This window comes from Microcaecilia unicolor, chromosome 5, assembly GCF_901765095.1.
Source record: "Microcaecilia unicolor chromosome 5, aMicUni1.1, whole genome shotgun sequence".
Classification (NCBI taxonomy): Eukaryota; Metazoa; Chordata; class Amphibia; order Gymnophiona; family Siphonopidae; genus Microcaecilia; species Microcaecilia unicolor.
This window is the reverse complement of record NC_044035.1, coordinates 114,747,566-114,765,799: the sequence shown is the minus strand read 5'-3', so window position 1 is coordinate 114,765,799 and position 18,234 is coordinate 114,747,566. Positions and strand designations below refer to the sequence as shown.

General features: G+C 42.9%; 1 protein-coding gene across 1 annotated transcript in view; it reads left to right on the top strand.

Moving 5' to 3' along the window:
- The window catches only part of LOC115471275 (dual specificity protein phosphatase 13-like), a 30,571-nt gene extending 13,476 nt beyond the window's left edge, over positions 1–17,095 (top strand). The window contains exons 3-5 of the mRNA XM_030204976.1: positions 11,835–12,043; positions 14,816–15,036; positions 16,878–17,095. Of these exons, the coding sequence (XP_030060836.1) occupies positions 11,835–12,043; positions 14,816–15,036; positions 16,878–17,095 (648 nt within the window). The remainder of the gene's footprint in view (positions 1–11,834; positions 12,044–14,815; positions 15,037–16,877) is intronic.
- The last annotated feature ends 1,139 nt before the right edge of the window (positions 17,096–18,234 follow it).

Here is an 18,234-nt window from a genome sequence, read left to right as displayed (position 1 = left end):
AGGGGGTTTTGTTCTCCGAAAAAGTAAAATGTATTAAAATTAGTCCAATAAAAGATTACCTTATTTACATGTTCTATTATAAACATTTATTAACACAGCTACAATACTACTTTATCCTAAAGCAAACAAAAAATAAAAATATATATTTACAGTTCGTTGTCTCTGGTTTCTGCTTTCCTCATCTTTTCACTGTCTTCCTTCTATCCAGCATCTGTCTTCGCTCTCTCTCTGCCAACCAGTGTCTGCCCTCTCTCTCTGCCCCTTCCATCCAGTGTCTGCCCTCTCTCTCTGCCCCTTCCATCTACTGTCTGCCCTCTCTCCCTTCCATCCAATTCTGCCCCTTCCATGCACCATCTGCCCCAGTCTGCCATCTCTCTCTCCCCCTTCCATCAACATCTGCCCTCTATCTCTGCCCCTTCCATCCACCATTTGCCCCAGTCTGCCCTTTCTCTCTCCCCTTCCACCCACCGTCTGCCCTCCCTCTACCATCTATCCAGGGTCTGCCCTCCCTCACGCTCCCCCCTTCTATCCCCTCTCTCTCTGCCCCCTTTTTTCAGCCCCCAGTTCCAGCCCCCTTATTCCACCTGCCCCTAGTTCCAGCCCCAGCCCACATCTCCCACCTGCCCCCCTTTTCAGTCCCACTATCCCACCAGTCCCCAGCCCTTTTCTCCCATCAGTCCCGAGCTTCAGCCCCAGCCACTTCTCCCTGTCCTATTTTCAGCCCCTAGTTTCAACCCCAGCCCTTTTCTCTCACCAGTCCCAAGCTTCAGCCCCAGCCAGTTCTGCCTGTCCCCTATAAAGCCCCTAGTCCCCACAGTTTCAGCCCCCTTCATCCACCACATGCCTTGCATCCCCCCTTTTCAGCCCCAGACCCATTCTCCCACCTGCCCCAGGCATGGACCCATTTTCCCTCCTGCCCCCTTGTCAGACCCCAGTTCCAGCTTCAGACCCCTTCTCCCTCTTAGCACTCCCCTCCCCCCTCCCCTTCTCCCCTCTTTGAGCACCCATCTGAGCTCCCCCACCCTCCCTAATCCCCTTTAAGCACCCCTCTGAGCTCCCCCACTCCTCCCCATCCCCTTCTCCCCTCTCTGAGCTCCCCACCCTCTCTAATCCCCTTTAAGCACCCCACTGAGCTCCCCCACCCTTCCCCAATCCCCTTCTCCCTTCTCTGAGCTCCCCACTCTCCCTAAGCCCCTTTAAGCACCTCTCTGAGCTCCCCCACCCTTCCCCAATCCCCTTCTCCCCTCTCTGAGCTCCCCCACCCTCCCTAATCCCCTTTAAGCACCCCTCTGAGCTCCCCACCCCTCCCCAATCCCCTTCTCCCCTCTGAGTCCCCCCCGACCCGACAGCTGAGATCCGTTCTCCTGCTGCTCCTACCCTGTCCTGCCTTAAAAAAATTTTTTCGAAGCGCCGGAGAGTGGCAGGCAGCGCGCCTCGTGTCTGCCCTGCTAGTAAAGAAGATCTCATTGTTGTCGTCGTCCTTCCCACACTGAGTTCCGCCCGCCCTCGTGTTAATAGGAAGTTGCCTCAGAGGGGGGCGGGACTCAATGTGGGAAGGGCGACGACGTTGACGAGATCTTCTTTACTAGCAGGGCAGACGTGAGGTGCCTGCCACTCTCCGGCGATTCGAAAAAAAATTTTTAAAGGCGGAGCAGCAGGAGCGGAGCACCCCCCCACCCGATGACACCCGGGGCGGACTGCCCCCTCCGCCCCGCCCTTGCTACGCCACTGCCCAGACCCCATGCCAGGGATGATGTCACCGGATATGATGACCCCGCCCAAACCCTGCCCTTTTTGCATAAAGACACCCCTTGCACTGCCGTATTTGCATAGCCCCGCCCCAACATCCACCCTTTTGGTGATGTCACAAGAAGTGACATCATAGTCATACCCCTTTTTCAAGATGGCAGCCACCACGAATGCATCACGTCACTTCCTGTTTGCATTACTAGCTGCCATATTGGATGGGTTCACATGATAGGAAGTGATGTCAAAAATATCCCAACACTGTCCCTACAGCCTCGGCAGAATTTAGTCGCACATGCGCACCTTAACCTTTTTTTCTCACAGGAAAGAAAATAGACATTTTTTCTTTTTCTTATAATTTTTTTTCTTTCAAAAGCTTTAAAAGCTGTTTCTTCACCTTTTTCTCACAGGAAAGAAAGTAGGCATTTGTTTTCCAACAAAAGGACACAGAAAAGGGCATCTTTTTAAGCAGGATCTTCTTTGCTGTACAAAGCCTCCTTGATTTTTCAAGCTGTTTGATAAGAAGCCCATTATATTCCTAAGGGTGTCTTATCATTTAGCGTGCTCTAAATCTGTTAGCGCACCTTAGTAAAAGGACCCCTTTAATTTGGTATTTATTTGGCAAATTTATTTAAGTTTGCAAGTTGCAAAAATTAATTTTAAAAAGAAATAAGGGGCTGACCCAATGAGCAGTATTACATTTTGCCAGGCAAAAGAAATGGGTTTGATTCTCCAAACTGGCTTCTGCTTCTTATGCTGTCGCCAACTAATGTGCAAGATATTGAGAGGTAATATGCAGTCCCAGTCTCAGGGGGAAATGAGTCCCAGTCATCTTGCAATGGTGACATCTAGTGAGTAGTCACAGGGCAGATATGCATCAGATTTAGGAAAGGAACTATGTTCTGTGGTCCCCTGATACAAAACCATCGCTGCAATGGATGAAGAGAGAATTAAAAGTGGGGTAAAATCAGAATAAATATATGTCATGGCACCACAGTAGAGGCCAATACCAAATTAAGTAGAAAAATAAAGGTGGTTAAAAAAGAGAGATGTATCTATTAAAATACATTTATCTGTGAAACTGAAGTCTGCTTTTATACTGCTAAGATTTCCATGTAGTAAATATATCTCGTTTTTAAGGCACCTTGATTAAACTCTTGAAAGGCGTCACTATTCACATATTGCTATCTCAGTATGACCCTTTATCATGTTTATCTGCATGGCAATCCATGAGAAATAGAGCACATTCTCACTTAGTTACTGAGGATATGAACTAAACACAGATGCATGCATTCTCATTCCAGAATCTTTCTCAACGCCACATTCAACCCTGTTCATGCCACACTCTGAGTTCTGCGTCCTTTTATTTCTCACTACCCAGGTACTGAGTCCTGTAATTTCCTGTACCACTCCCTCTGTGTGGCACTTGCTCCCTGAAGCTTGCCCAATTGTGACACTGACAAAACAGGAGTGATGTCACCTGTAGCTTCAACTTTACACCTTGCTTCAGTCATTTTATGTTTAGTGTTTTAGGAAAGGACTTTTCTTGCTTCTATCTCCCTCTCTTTCTTTCTTTTTTCTTTTTTAAAATTTAGGTTGTATGTTTCTCACTGTGTCATTCTTGGAATATACACACGGAATGTACTGTATCAAAAAGCACGACTGTGATGATCATTCAAAGAAAGAGATTAAGGAGCTTTTTTTCGAGACAATAGGACCTCATGAGAGGCTAGTAACATCTCAGAAAGAGGAATAATGCGATTGACCAATCACCTACACGATGCTGAGGACACCAAAACTGCTCAAAAGTCAGGAATCCAGCTGGGGAATTGGAGCCACCGTTATGATTGCATGCTAAAGGAATGCGTCCGAGTTATTATCTGCAGCCATTCAAAAGGAAGGGATTAGCACATGGAAGGTATGGTTACTGCATATAAATATCACAACTGATGTATATGAAATGATTGGTGATTAAACACCTGTTGCTTCTTCCTGATTTCTGATTGTACAAGCGTCTCCATTTATATCTAAGATTAAAGTGCTAGGAACCAGGATATATGAGTCTAAGCCATGCTTGTACCACTGCTGTGACCTTTGCCACTTCCCTTTATCTGCCATTTGCCTCAAAGCACCAACTTAGACAGTAAGGACTAGATTCTACATACGGCACCTGAAAAATTGTCGCCGAAATTATTTTCGCCTAGGTGTATACTGTAAACCATGCCTTGATATAATACGCTTAGTGACCTTGTTTGTGCCTAACTCTAGACACGTCCATTTATACCAGATAAATCTTTGTATAAATACTGGCACCTAAGTTAGATGTACAGCAGGTGTATTCTATAACCCTGCGTGTAGATTTGCAGAATGCCCACGGTCTGCCCATTCCATACCCATGGCCATGCCCCCTTTTTGGCAGTGCACATTAGAATTTACACGTTGCACTTTACAGAATATGCCTAGCAAGTTGTGCATATAAATTCTAATTAACGCCAATTAGTCAATAATTGCTTGTTAAGTGGCAATTATTGGCACTGATTGGCTTCTAAAGCAATTAAATTGCATGCGGAAATCCAGAATACAACTGGATTTGCATGCGCAATTTTAGCCACGCTATATAGAATTCAGGGTAAAAGGGCATTTCTAACACTGGGTGCCCACATTTACACGTCCCTTGTGTGCATAACTTTAGAGACTACCAGCATACATGTGTAAATGTACACTTACCCGCAAAAGTGCTAGGAAGGTGCCTAAGCACTCTTCTGTAATGGCTCACCTGACATAGTGTGTAAATACAAGGGGGGCGTGTATATGGGTGGAGCAGGGCAGATAATGGGCAGGGCTTCCATTTACACATGCAACTCGACAATCGACAAATCCCAGGTGCCCGGTCATCATGACGCTTAGAACTTGCACTCTGGTGCCCAGGGACATAGAATAGGAAAAGATCCTTAGTAAATCAGTTTCTGAAAAAGCTACTGCTGATCTGGCAGGGGATTCCCATCTCTCTTCTCTCCCACCCCCACCCCCCAAGAAACATAAAATTCACTGTGGACAATGTTGAGGGTGGGGAAGGAAACGTGAGAGAGGTCTCAGCTTCTGGCTCCTGGCTCTTAGATTTAGTGAAAATTTGTCGAGGCTTGCTGTAAGTTGTGCATGTCCCTGCCACATTTTTGTGACTCCAGTTACACCACCACGTCTTTGGTCAGTATAACTGTGAGCATGTAAATGTAAACTAAGCTGATTCCAGGTTATGTTAATATTTTACAATGGATTCTGGGTGCCCAGATTCTATTATAGAAAGGCTGCCAACTGGATCCAGATTCACAGAACAGGGTTGATTCAGTCCGAGGTCTACCCCATTGCATGCACAGACTTTGAAGTTCAGATTTCCCCATTGCATTCCCTCAGAAAAACAAGACTACAATTCCCAGCATGCACAGGGGTAAACCCAGGACTGGAGCCTTATGTTATAGAATAGGCTTTCACTATGCATCCTCAGGGGACCTAAATGGATGTGCACAGTTATAGATTTTCTCCTAAGCTCTTGATGCTAAGAATTCATTGTAGCTTTGTAGAATTTCTTGTACCTAGCAAAATAAGTTATGTAAGTTATTACTTTTTAATGTTTATGGCCTCTTGCTTAATTAGTGCTTTCCACCATTAGACCAGTAAAAGGTCTAACTGCTGTCCAGTATGTGGGTGCACATATGATCTGTTGAAGCTTTAAGGAGGGTAATAGCAGAAGCTATTTCTGTGGCCAGAACAGAGTTCTTTGATTATTAACTACTGAAGACTTATCTCTTTGAGAAAATCTACGGCAAGGATCAAAACACATGAAGTCCATACAAACTAATAGATACGCACCAATACACTCCCTTCTGAAGTCTCTTCTCCCGTATCCTCACCATTCTTAAAACCCTACCCACAGATAAAAATGTTAGACCTTTATGTTCCCTCGATACTGTTCTGTCCCCCTCTCAATTCACCACTGGTTTATTCCGCTGTTCTATTCCTAAATGATATCCTGAATTTACTCTGTTTTACATAACTCTTCATAATGTAACCCATAATCGTACCGCAACCAATTGTACTTCCATCATTCACAATGTATTGTAAGCCACACTGAGCCCGCAAATAGGTGGGAAAATGTGGGATAGAAATGCAAATAAATAAATAAATAAATTGTATACCTGTAATGCTGTCAGGGGAACAGTGCCTTTGTTAAAGACCCCCTTAGGCATGCCAGTTTACGTCTGCCATTGATGTGACATAAGAAGGTGCACCAATGCCAATATACTCTAGTATTCCGTAACCAAATCTTGACCCCAAGATGCCGTTATAGAATTGGCTCTGGGGCTCCCAGACTAAGGTGACTGAAGCAAAATTTATAGAACTGCCCATTATAACTCAGTCTGTCCTTTCTTCTCGTTTTCTCGAAAGGAGTATAGAGGGTTTCCCATTTCCTTAGGCATCCAACAGGGCAGATGTCTAAGTGGTTTCTGCCACTTATGTGCTCCTCGTTCACTCCTTGACTTTCTTATACCAGTTACAATAGCACAATATAAAGTCTGTAGACTGCTGGAATCTATATGGCTAAGGTTTAAGCGGGAAGAGCTCTTCCCTTGGGTCATGGGCATAGTTTGACCATTTCAGGGGGGGGGGGGCAAAGGGTGTGGCTTGGCAAATTAGCATATTCATTTGCATACATCTCATAAATATTCATTATGGTTATTAAAAAAACAACAAGAACAACACACACGCACTAGGCTAAAGTAGACAGACCCTCACATGATACAAAATAGTAGCCCACAAAAACTGATAGTGATTCCCTCAAGAAAGTCAGACTCTTTAAGCAGTGCAAATATTGGTAAAAGAGAAACAGAAATGTATTTTTCCTGCATGCTGCAAAATACAAAAGTAGAAAATAATGTACATTTCACAAAGCAAGCACATTAAGTCCTTAAAAAGCATTAAATAAAAATGCTTTCTTTTCTTGTCTGAGCATTTTAATTTTCTAATTGTGGTTCCAGTCTCTTTTCCACTTTCCATGTGTCAGTCATCTCCTAAATTCTTTTCCAGGCTGGCTTTTCCATTTCTTCTCTCTTCTCTTGTCTTCTTCCTTTCCTTTGCACGTATTAATACTTGCTTTCTAAAACTATGTTTTCTATATGTATCCAAGATACAGATGTAAATGTCTGTATTTACACAGATAAACTGCGAACAGAGCTTCTAAAGTGACTACCATACTGTACTATATACCCTCACGGTTTTGGGGGTCAAATGTATGACCCTGCATTTTTTAGCATTTAAATCTTGGCTGCTAGACTCAAGACCATTCCTCGGTCTTCTCTAGATCCATCCTCATCTAATCTCCACGTTCCAGGGTATTTACTCTGTTGCAGATTCTAATGTTATCCATAAAGAAGCAAACTGTTCTTAACTGCCCTTCCACAATATCACTTATAAAAAAGTTGGAAAAAAAACCCCCAAGGGACCAATCCCTGTAGCACACCATAGTTTATTTATGGATTGTCTATTTAGAACCATGTCAAAAGTCTTGTTGAAGTACACCATATCTAATGCTTTTTCACAATCCAGATCTTGTTACACAGTCAAAGAAACTGGTCAGATCCATATCTGATAAGACCTACCTCTAGTAAAACCATACTGCCTTGGCTGCTGGAATGCAAAACTGTGTTGTTTTAGCAAGAATTCCAATAATTAGCTTCCCATTGAGGTCTTTAGTTTCCAGCTTGTTCCACATTTCCATTTTGAGAAGAGGAACCACACTCACCTATATCTAGTCCTTCAGGACCTCTCTTATCGCTAAAGAACCACTGAAAATGTCAAACAATGGAGCTGCTAGAACTACCCTACATTCGCTCAATACCATCAAATGTATAACAAACCAGAAGAACCAACCTCCACAGCACACGATATGGCACAGACAACAGTCGAGATAACCAAAGAAATGCAACAATAGCAATGGTGCAAAGATAACTTTAATAATCCTCTTACATAGTAACATAGTAAATGACGGCAGATAAAGACCTGAACGGTCCATCCAGTCTGCCCAACAAGGTAAACTCATTTTACATGGTATGTAATACTTTATATGTATATCCGAGTTTGATTTGTCCCTGCCTTTCTCAGGGTACAGACCATAGAAGTCCGCCCTGCACCGGTTTTATTCTCCAAATACCGGTGTCACCACTCAATGTCCGCTAAGATTCCATAGATCCATTCCTTCTAAACAGGATTCCTTTGTGTATATCCCACGCATGTTTGAATTCCATTACCGTTTTCATCTCCACCACCTCCCGTGGGAGGGCATTCCATGTATCCACCACCCTCTCCGTGAAAAAATACTTCCTGACATTATTCCTGAGTCTGTCCCCCAGCAACCTCAATTCATGTCCTCTAGTTCTACCACCTTCCCGTCTCTGGAAAAGGTTCGTATGCGGATTAATGCCTTTCAAATATTTGAACGTCTGTATCATGTCACCCCTGTTTCTCCTTTCCTCCAAGATATACATGTTCAGGTCGGCAAGTCTCTCCTTGTATGGCTTGCAACGCAAATCCTATACCATTTTCATAGCTTTTCTTTGCACTGCTTTCAGTCTTTTTACATCTTTAGCCAGATACGGTCTCCAAAACTGAACACAATACTCCAAGTGGGGCCTCAATAATGACTTGCAGAGAGGGGCATCAACACCTCCTTTCTTTTGCTGGTTATACCCCTCTCTATGCAGCCTAGCATCCTTCTAGCCACGGTCATCGCCTTGTCACATTGCTTCTTCACCTTCATATCGTCCGACACCAACACCCCAAGGTCTCTTCCATCAGACTCAACACATATAAAAATCAAATATATTAAAAAAACATACCCTTCTCTGGTCTGCAGTCTTCAAGGTGTCCAGACCGGTTCAGGGCCGCTGGCAGCGTTAGCGATGTAAGCACGCTGCCATCAGCCTGCCTGGAAGCTTTCTCTCTGCAACAACTTCCTGTTCCCGCTTAGGCAGAATGCTGCAGAGAGAAGGCTTCCAGGGTAGGCTGAAGGCAGCATGCTTACATCACTAACACTGCCGGTGGCCCTGAACTGGTTCGGACACCTTGAAGACTGCAGATCGGAGGAGAGGTAGGGGAGAGGAGAGGACAGGAGTGGGAGTGCTATGGGAAGAGGGTGGATGGAGAGAGGGAGATGGCGCAGCACTCGGGTCAGGAGGTGGCAAGCTGTTTGGGGGGCACTGCCCCCTTTGCCCCCCCAAACTACACCCATGTATGATCAGAGGCCGGGAAGGCAGAAAGCCAAAGACAGTTATTCACATTTAAGATAGGCTTTTATACTCCTAACAAAACTATTCCCTCCCTCTGATTATAATAGGGTACTAGTAGCTACTCTCTCTCTTTCTGGAAGAGACTAAAAGGTCCAAAGATCATGTTTTGCTCTACCTGGCAGCTACTGATGTCAGACAACAGACAAATTTGCATTGCTTACAGTAGAGGCACTGAGAATCTGTGCATGCACATCCTACTGCAAGATTCCAGCCACCCTACACTTCACTTACCTATAATGGAGTCCATTTAGCCCATCAATGATATATAAGTATGGAACATGATTACATAGGAGACTAAGCACAGGACAAGATTTCAAGGAAAACAACAAACATGGTCAGTGGGAATCTAAGACACAGAGAAGAGATTCAAGGGCACCTGGAATCCAAGGCACAGAACAGAAACATGGAAACAAGAAGCAGCAATGCACTTATAATGACCCGGTGCTGGACCAGCCCAGAAACAGAACATATAAACCCCCTAGCAGAGTAAATCAGACAGGACATATTTAACAGACAGACAAAGCAGGGAAGACAAAAAAGGACATAACCTTCCCACAAAGACACAGAAGGAACTGGCAGATCTGAAAGAGTGACTCCTTTTTTCAGAAAGCTGCACTGGCTTTCGGTTAATTTACTAATTAAGTTTAAAATGATTTGTATGTTTTTTTAAAGATTTGGCTGGTCAAAATATTTGAGGTTATTATCTACCAGATGTACTTCCCATGGGGATCAATACTAATCTTTTGTTGTTTCCTTCTTTTAAAAATGGTAAACTTTTCAAAAAATTCTAATATATTCTTTCCAATATTTGGCAGTTAAAATTTGGAATGATTTGCCATATCAACTTAGAACTATATATGGTCTTTTTTTGTTTTTAGAAAACTGAAGACTTTATGATTTACAAATTTAGGACCCTGTTTACTAAGGCACATTAATGTTTTTAATGCACCTACAATTAGCCCGCATGCTAACTGTGTAGACAACTATAAAGATATTGTAGGCGCATACGCTAACATGCGTACATGGTTAATGTGCCTATAACGTGGCTTAGTAAACAGGGCCTTTAGAATCAATGTAGTTTTTTTTTTTTGTAATTCCATCTGAATAAGATGCTTTCTTCTTTGTAATCTGTAATGAATCCTATGGAGATATAGAGGAATATATGACATGTATTGGTATGGTATGGTATGGAATGGGAACATACTCCAAGAGGAAGGGAGGCTCATGTCCAGCATGGCACATGTCTATTACCAGGCCCTTGCTGGCCCTGACATATGCAGGTAAAAATATATCTACATGTGAACAACATCTGTACTTTTATCTGTGTATTTTTGGAAGCCCTCTAGGAGCCGAATTTGGTCAGGGAAGGCAATTATGTTCACTGCTTTGTCTTAAAGTATCTGAAAAAAAATATGTGAAAATTTTTGAGGGGGGCAATAATCAAAGCAAATCCACCCAAAGGGGTCTGTCAAACCACCAATAATTTAATTATCTACCTTATGAGGATTAATGTACTTGCAGGCATAAACCTGAAAGAGGAGGCATGGAAAATAAAAGCAATTTATATTTCCCATTTCACCATGGCTAAATATTATTTTTATTTTTCAATTTCCAAACATTTTTCCAAAAATAGAAACAGAAAAAGATGACATTAACACCCAAAATTAACAGGAAATAGTATGGGGAAAGGAAGAAGGAATTAAAATTAATAAAAAAAAGAAATAGGAATAATATGTTTCATAATTCAACCTATTATATTTCCATCATATCCTACTTAACACCACCAGATTTACCCAAAAGAAATTGTTCCAAATGTATGGAATTTAAAAAATATATGATTACCCTCAAAAGTCACAAGATGCTTGCATGGAAACTTAAAAAAAAAAGTAAGTTTCCAGAGCAAGGACCCATGATTTTAAGGTGAAGAAAGTGTTGCCTGAGCAACATCAGGAAAAACTTGAAGTGGGTACATCACACAAAGGAAGGCCTTTATGTTGAAAATAACCATGGCTAAACTTTTATTTGTGTGCCCACATCCATGCCAGATTCAGTCAGTGGTGTAGCTAAAATAGCAGTTCCTCCCTTACGCCCACCATGTAGGTCTGGCATTGATCTCTACAGCTGCTCACTTCTGCTTGCTCCCCCCTTCCTTCCCAGAGTGGATCCAGCGTTTCTCTCTGCTCTTCCCCCGGAAGTTGCTCCTCCAGTCAAGGCATGTGACCAGCAGAGGCAGTGAAACAGACTGCCTGTGAATGGTTCTGCAGGGGGTCTTTCCTCTGTCATGTCCACCCACAGGAAGTTGCATCACAGGAGATGGGACATGACAGAGGAAAGGCCCCAGCAGGAGTGGTCATAGGCAGACCGTTTCACTGCCTCTGCTGGTCACATGCCAGAACTGGAGGACTACCGAGGTGGGGGGAGCAGATAGACACTGAGAGTCCACATAGGGGGGGGGGGGGGGGGAAGGAGCAGCAGAGATCATTGCTGGACCCGCACAGGATGGTGGGGATAGCAGAGAGAAAATGCAAGGTCCCTCCAATCTACTTTGCCCCCCCCCCCCCCCCCCCACCAAATGGACTGCTTTCTATGCCCCTGGATTCAGCAGGCTTCTATGGTCAGTTACTGTGCTGAATCTAGTTGGTGGCTAACCAGCACTATTTTATTTCCTAAGACTCTGTAATATGTAGCCTTATTAATTAGAAATCCATGCTGTGCAGGATTATTTATCTATAGAACTTTGTATTCTAGAAAATATTTCATTTCGAAGACATTTTCAGCACACCAATAAAAAGAAGAATGTTTAGAACCAGGGACTGCTGCTCACGATTATGCAAAAGAAAAGCTGTTGCAGACTACATGACGCCAATGATGTGTGAGCTTCAGCGCCTTTTCTGGCAAAAAGGAGGTTCTGATAACCATGTGGACCAAGTCTGGCCTAACCTCTATGTGGGAGATGCGTAAGATCCATTATTCACTTTCAAAGATTTCAAGGAGAGTTTAGGCTATGTAGAGTAATTCTGTGATACTGTAAAATAATATATACAGGGGGGGGGGTCTTTAACAAAGGCGCACTAGCGTTTTTAGCATGCGCTAATGATTAGTGCACACTAAACAATAGAGATGCCCATAAGAATATATGGGCGTCTCTAGCATTTAGCGCTCGCTTATTTTTAGAGCACGCTAAAAATGCTAGCAAGCCTTTGTAAAAGGACCCCACTATCAATAAAGAATAACAGAAAAGTAAGTTTCTGTTTATTGCAACTGCACATCTGGAATGTTATCAGGCATTGGGGGAGGAGGGGTAACATTCAGCACTGTAGTCAATGTTTTAATTTAAATGCCAGTGCTTAAATTATAATGGGACTGAATATACATTGTAGCCTGTCGCTCAGCAAGCCTGAACTAAACATACAGATTGTCTGGATAGTGGCTGAAAACCACTGCTACTCAGATAATATTTCTGCTTTGCCCTCCCTCTTCTCCTTGACTATGAGGAGAAAGGATTCTTTTGCATATATATATATATGGCATTGGTGTAAACTGACACTTTTAGAATTACTCTCTTGTAAAAGTCCACACAAAGTCCAGAATGAGCGTCTGAAACAGTAAGGGAAAATATACAGGGGCCAGAGGCGTACCAAGGGGGTGGGGGGGCGGTCCGCCCCGGGTGCACGCCGCTGGGGGGGTGCCGCGCGCCGGTCAGCGTCATTGGTTTCCATGCTCAGTACTGGTCTCCGTATCTCAAAAAAGATATAGTAGAATTGGAAAAGGTACAGCGAAGGGCGACGAAAATGATAGTGGGGATGGGACGACTTTCCTATGAAGAGAGGCTGAGAAGGCTAGGGCTTTTTAGCTTGGAGAAGAGACGGCTGAGGGGAGATATGATAGAAGTGTATAAAATAATGAGTGGAATGGATCGGGTGGATGTGAAGCGACTGTTCACGCTATCCAAAAATACTAGGACTAGAGGGCATGAGTTGAAGCTACAGTGTGGTAAATTTAAAACGAATCGGAGAAAATTTTTCTTCACCCAACGTGTAATTAGACTCTGGAATTCGTTGCCGGAGAACGTGGTACGGGCGGTTAGCTTGACGGAGTTTAAAAAGGGGTTAGATAGATTCCTAAAGGACAAGTCCATAGACCGCTATTAAATGGACTTGGAAAAATTCCGCATTTTTAGGTATAACTTGTCTGGAATGTTTTTACGTTTGGGGGAGCGTGCCAGGTGCCCTTGACCTGGATTGGCCACTGTCGGTGACAGGATGCTGGGCTAGATGGACCTTTGGTCTTTCCCAGTATGGCACTACTTATGTACTTATGTACTCCCTCTGCCCCGGAACAGGTTACTTCCTGTTCCGGGGCAGAGGGAGCATGGAAACCAACGACACTGACCGGCGCGCGGCACCCCCCCAGCGGCGTGCACCCGGGGGGGTTCTTTCGCCGGGGTAGGGGGGGTGTCCCTTTGCCAGGGGGGTCACGCTGAACGCGGGGGTGCTGCACCCGGGGGGGCGGGGAGCATCGGCGATTCGCCCCGGGTGTCAGCACCCCTCGGAACGCCACTGACAGGGGCCGATATTCAAAGCAATTTAAGCAGGCAGGAGAGGCTAATGCCCACTTCAATCCCCTGGGGCCACTTAACCCCTGATAATATTTAGCGGTACTAAACCGGGCAGTACTGCTGAATATCGCCTCTGACCGCTCACAAAAAAGGTGGGGAGGTCAGGGGTGGTATTGGTGACGGTGTTGGGGAGGAGCCTGTGGTTATATGGGGACTGGCAATATTCAGTGCCGACACCCTCATCGCTAAGCAGGTCTTTATCAAATATCCATTGAAAACAGAACCAAAACTTGTTTAATTTGCATGCTGTTGATGGTCTTAGTTACGTCTCACTTCAGTATTAGATCTTCAAAACGGAAGCATTTCGCTGCTTATAGTTGCTCCTGTTGTATCGTTTGAATACTATGTCATATTTCACTCCCGCTACCACTCTTTGAGTTCCCTCTCCCTCCTTTTTTGCCCTGTCCACTAATCCTCTTTCCCCTTAGCAGTCCAAGCTGCTTATTTTAAATATCTGTTGTAAATCACTTTGTTATGCCTTTGGCTTTAAAGAGAGCTTTACAGAGCTGTTCATGTGACCCCACAGTCAGTCACATTTTCAGGATATCCACAGTGAGACCCAATATATGCAAATTTCCTCATGCATATTCAACTCTGGAACTCATTGCCAAAAGACCTGAAACTCTCGAACTACCTGAACTTCCGAAAAAACCTAAAGACACGCCTTTTCAGGAAGTTCTTTCCCTCAGCATCAGCCTAATTTTCGAGAGCAACGAAACATATCCGAAATACCCCATAAACGGACAACAACAATGCAAGCCTCAATCTCGCCAATTATGTCCATTCCGCCCCATATATACTGTAAATGCAGATTACGCAATTGCTGATCTCTTGTACTAAGTGCTCTTCTTCACATTAATCTGTAACTGTTAATCTGTAACAGTCTCTCTTGAAAAACATGTAAGCCACATTGAACCTACCAAAGGGGTGGGAAAATGTGGCATACAAATGCAATAAATAAATAAATAAACAAACAAATAAAATTGTGAATATCCCGTGAACCTGATTGACTGTGACATCACCAGGACATGTTTGGGAAGATTTTCCTTAGGTAATGAGTAACTCAAAATAAAACCATTTTATAATTAAACATTATGTTCTGTTTCAACAGGTGGGCTGCTAAAAATAAACTTCTTCTCCAAGATCTGGGAATTACTCATATTGTTAATGCAGCAGATGGGCGATTTAATGTTAACACGGGAGCACAATACTATCAAGACCTTTGCATTTCTTATTATGGAATCGAAGCTTATGATGAGCCATCATTTAAAATAAGTGTCTTCTTTTACCAGGCTGCTAATTTTATAAAACGTGGCTTAGATACACCTGGAGGTAAAGAACTTTATAACGAATAGGAACTTCTGGTACCGAAGAACTATAGCTGAACCGACAAGCCTAAATGATCTCATTAGTGTTTCATGACTGTCCTAAAAAGTTACAGAATAGAATATCTTTTTCATAAATGAACAAAATGTTCTATTTTATCTATCATAAAAGTTTCCCTTATTTCGATGAATTTGAAATTTGAGAGTAGGATGCCTTAAAATTTACAAAACTGAGGGGTCCTTTTACTAAGGTGTGCTGAAAAATGGCCCGTGGTAGTGTAGGCACGTGTTTTGGGCACATGCAGATCCATTTTTCAGCGTGCCTGCAAAAAAAATGCCTTTTTAAAATTGGGGGCAAAAATGGATGTGCGACAAAATCAAAATTGGCGCACGTCCATTTTGGGTCTGAGACCTTACAGCCAGCCATTGACCTAGCGGTAAAGTCTCACATGGTAGCCGGGCAGTAATGACCTATGCGCATCAAATGCCACTTGGCACACGTAGCGGATGCGCACCAGAAAATAAAAATTATTTTTCAGACGTATGCCAAAAATGAAATTACCGCAAGAGCCACGCTGTAGTCAGGAGCTATCTCCATTTTGGTGTGCGTTGGGCACACGTAGACGCTTACACGGCTTAGTAAAAGGGCCCCTGAGCTTGCATGTTTCCAAAAGGACTTCTTGAACTAATAATAACAGGTGCTGCAATAGAAGGAAGTTATAAAAAGAATAGCATGGCCAAGCAATTAGATTGTGAGAGGACTGAGTTGTGATAATATATAGGTCAATATTCAGCTGTGACAATGAGCATTTTTTTAAAATACCAGCCACGCCATTTTAAAAAGTACTTATATTCAACATTACTATATGGATAGGCAGCACTTGTCACTGCTACCTATGGAGTCCTTTTACTAAGCTGCAGGAAAAAAGGCCCTGAGCTAGAGGCAGGAGCCGTTTTCCCCATGCGCCAGGGCCCTTTTTACTGCGGTGGGTAAAGAGACCCCAGACAAACAAGGCCATGTGGTAAGAGAACTCTAGCTCTGTATAGAATAGTGCTTAGCACCGATTTTTCTGGCATCCATTTTTGAGCACTATTTATAGAATTCCCCCCTTAGGGGGTAATTCTATAACCCTCAGTTTTAGATAGCTGTGAATGACTTCTTATAGAATACCAGCTAATGTAAGAGTACACCATGCTTTGATGGTGCCTACTTTGTTAGAAAGCATGACTTGGGTAGAGTTTGGATGGAACACATATGTATGTGCATAAATTATAGAATACTACAATTTATGCACATTCATGCATATATCTAGGCATGAGCCTTTGCCACCAACTATAGGGCTGGTGTAAGTGCTTGTACCCATATATATGCGTGTTCACTGTTACTTGTGGAACTGTTATGTTAAGATAAGTAGTCGCCTACTTTTCTCTACAGAATAGGTTCCATAAGCTGGCCTGTTGTACAACTAACCACTTACCTCTGGATTCTGTAAAGAACACCCAAAATTGGTGCCCAAAATAATTAGTTAATGGGCTCCAATGATTTGTTTATTAGAGTTAACAAGCGCTTAGTTGGCACTCAGTTCAATTCCCTCTGCAGCTCCTTGTGACTCTGGGCAAGTCACTTAACCCTCCCATTGCCTCAGGTACAATACTTAAGGATTGTGATCCCACTAGAGCCAGAGAAAGTACCTGCATGCAATAAATATAAGCAGTGGGCAAAACTGGCCTAACCCATGGAAAACCCTTTCTTTCTTTGGATTTAGCTCATGCAGTCAGTGCAGACTTGATCTTACTTCATTTGTTAGAGATGAAACACTGACGATTTTTCTTACTGAATTTTTGCAGGTAGAGTCCTAGTTCACTGTGCTATGGGAGTGAGTCGGTCTGCAGCTTTGGTACTGGCCTATTTAATGATTCATGAACACTTAACATTAGTGAATGCCATCAAGATAGTAAATTCTCACCGAGACATCTGCCCCAATATGGGATTCCTAAGACAGCTGCGTGATCTTGACATCAGCTTAAATGAAGAAAGGAACACCTTTGACAGCATGGAACCATAACACTGTCTGACACACTGCAGTAAAATGTGCATCCGTTGTACCAAGAGGAAATGTTTGTTTTAATCATGTGTTCAACTTCTTATATAGGCAATCCCCCTAATTCTATATATAGCACTCAAAAATACGTGCTAATTTGGCTCTATCAATTATCAGCGCTAATTGGTAACAATTGGAATTTATGTGTGCATCTTTATAGTCGCTATTCTATAAAGAAGTGCACGTAAAGTTTTCTACATGGATCCAAAAAGAAAGCTTGGCCATGGGAGGGGCGTGGGCAGTTCTAGGATTTGTGTGCAATGTTATAGAATTCTAGGGATCCATTCCTAATTGAGGCATGGGGATTTATACCTGGGTTTAGTTGATGTAAATCCTCATGCCCAAAATTTGGGGTGTTTAATTCTGGTAGCCATCTATCAAAAAAAGATATAGCAGAACTAGAAAAGGTTCAAAGAAAAGTGAACAAAATGATAAAGGGTATGGAACTCCTCCCATATAAGGAAAGGTTACAGAGGTTAGGGCTCTTCATGGTGTAGAATGGTTAAAAGTGAATCGATTTTTCACTCTTTCAAAAAGTACAAAGACTAGGGGACACTCAATGAGATTACATGGAAAAAATTTTAAAACAAATAAGAGGAAAAAATGTTTCACTCAAAGAATAGTTAAGTTCTGGAACTCATTGCTGGAGGATGTGGTAACAGTGGCTACCATATCTGGTTTTACAAAACGTTTGGACAACTTCTTGAAGGAAACGTTCATAGCCTGCTATCGAGATAGACATGGGGAAGCCACTGCTTGCCCTGGGATTGGTAGCATGGAATGTTGCTACTAATTGGGTTTCTGCCCAGCTACTTGTGGCCTGAATTGGCCACTGCTAAAAGCAGGATCCTGGGCTAGATGGACCATTGGTCTGACCCAGTCTGGCTATTCTTATGTTCTTTTGCCATTAACATTATGTAGTTACCCACAAGTCTACCAAAACAAAGCAAGATCGTGACTTAAATGAATATAGATTGAATTTATATGAATGCATTGTGATATTTGCAACAAAATGATATATAACAACTGACATATTTCCTTAAGCTATAGTCGTAAATGATAAATTATATCAAAAAGCAGGAACTTGTGCATACCACTCTATG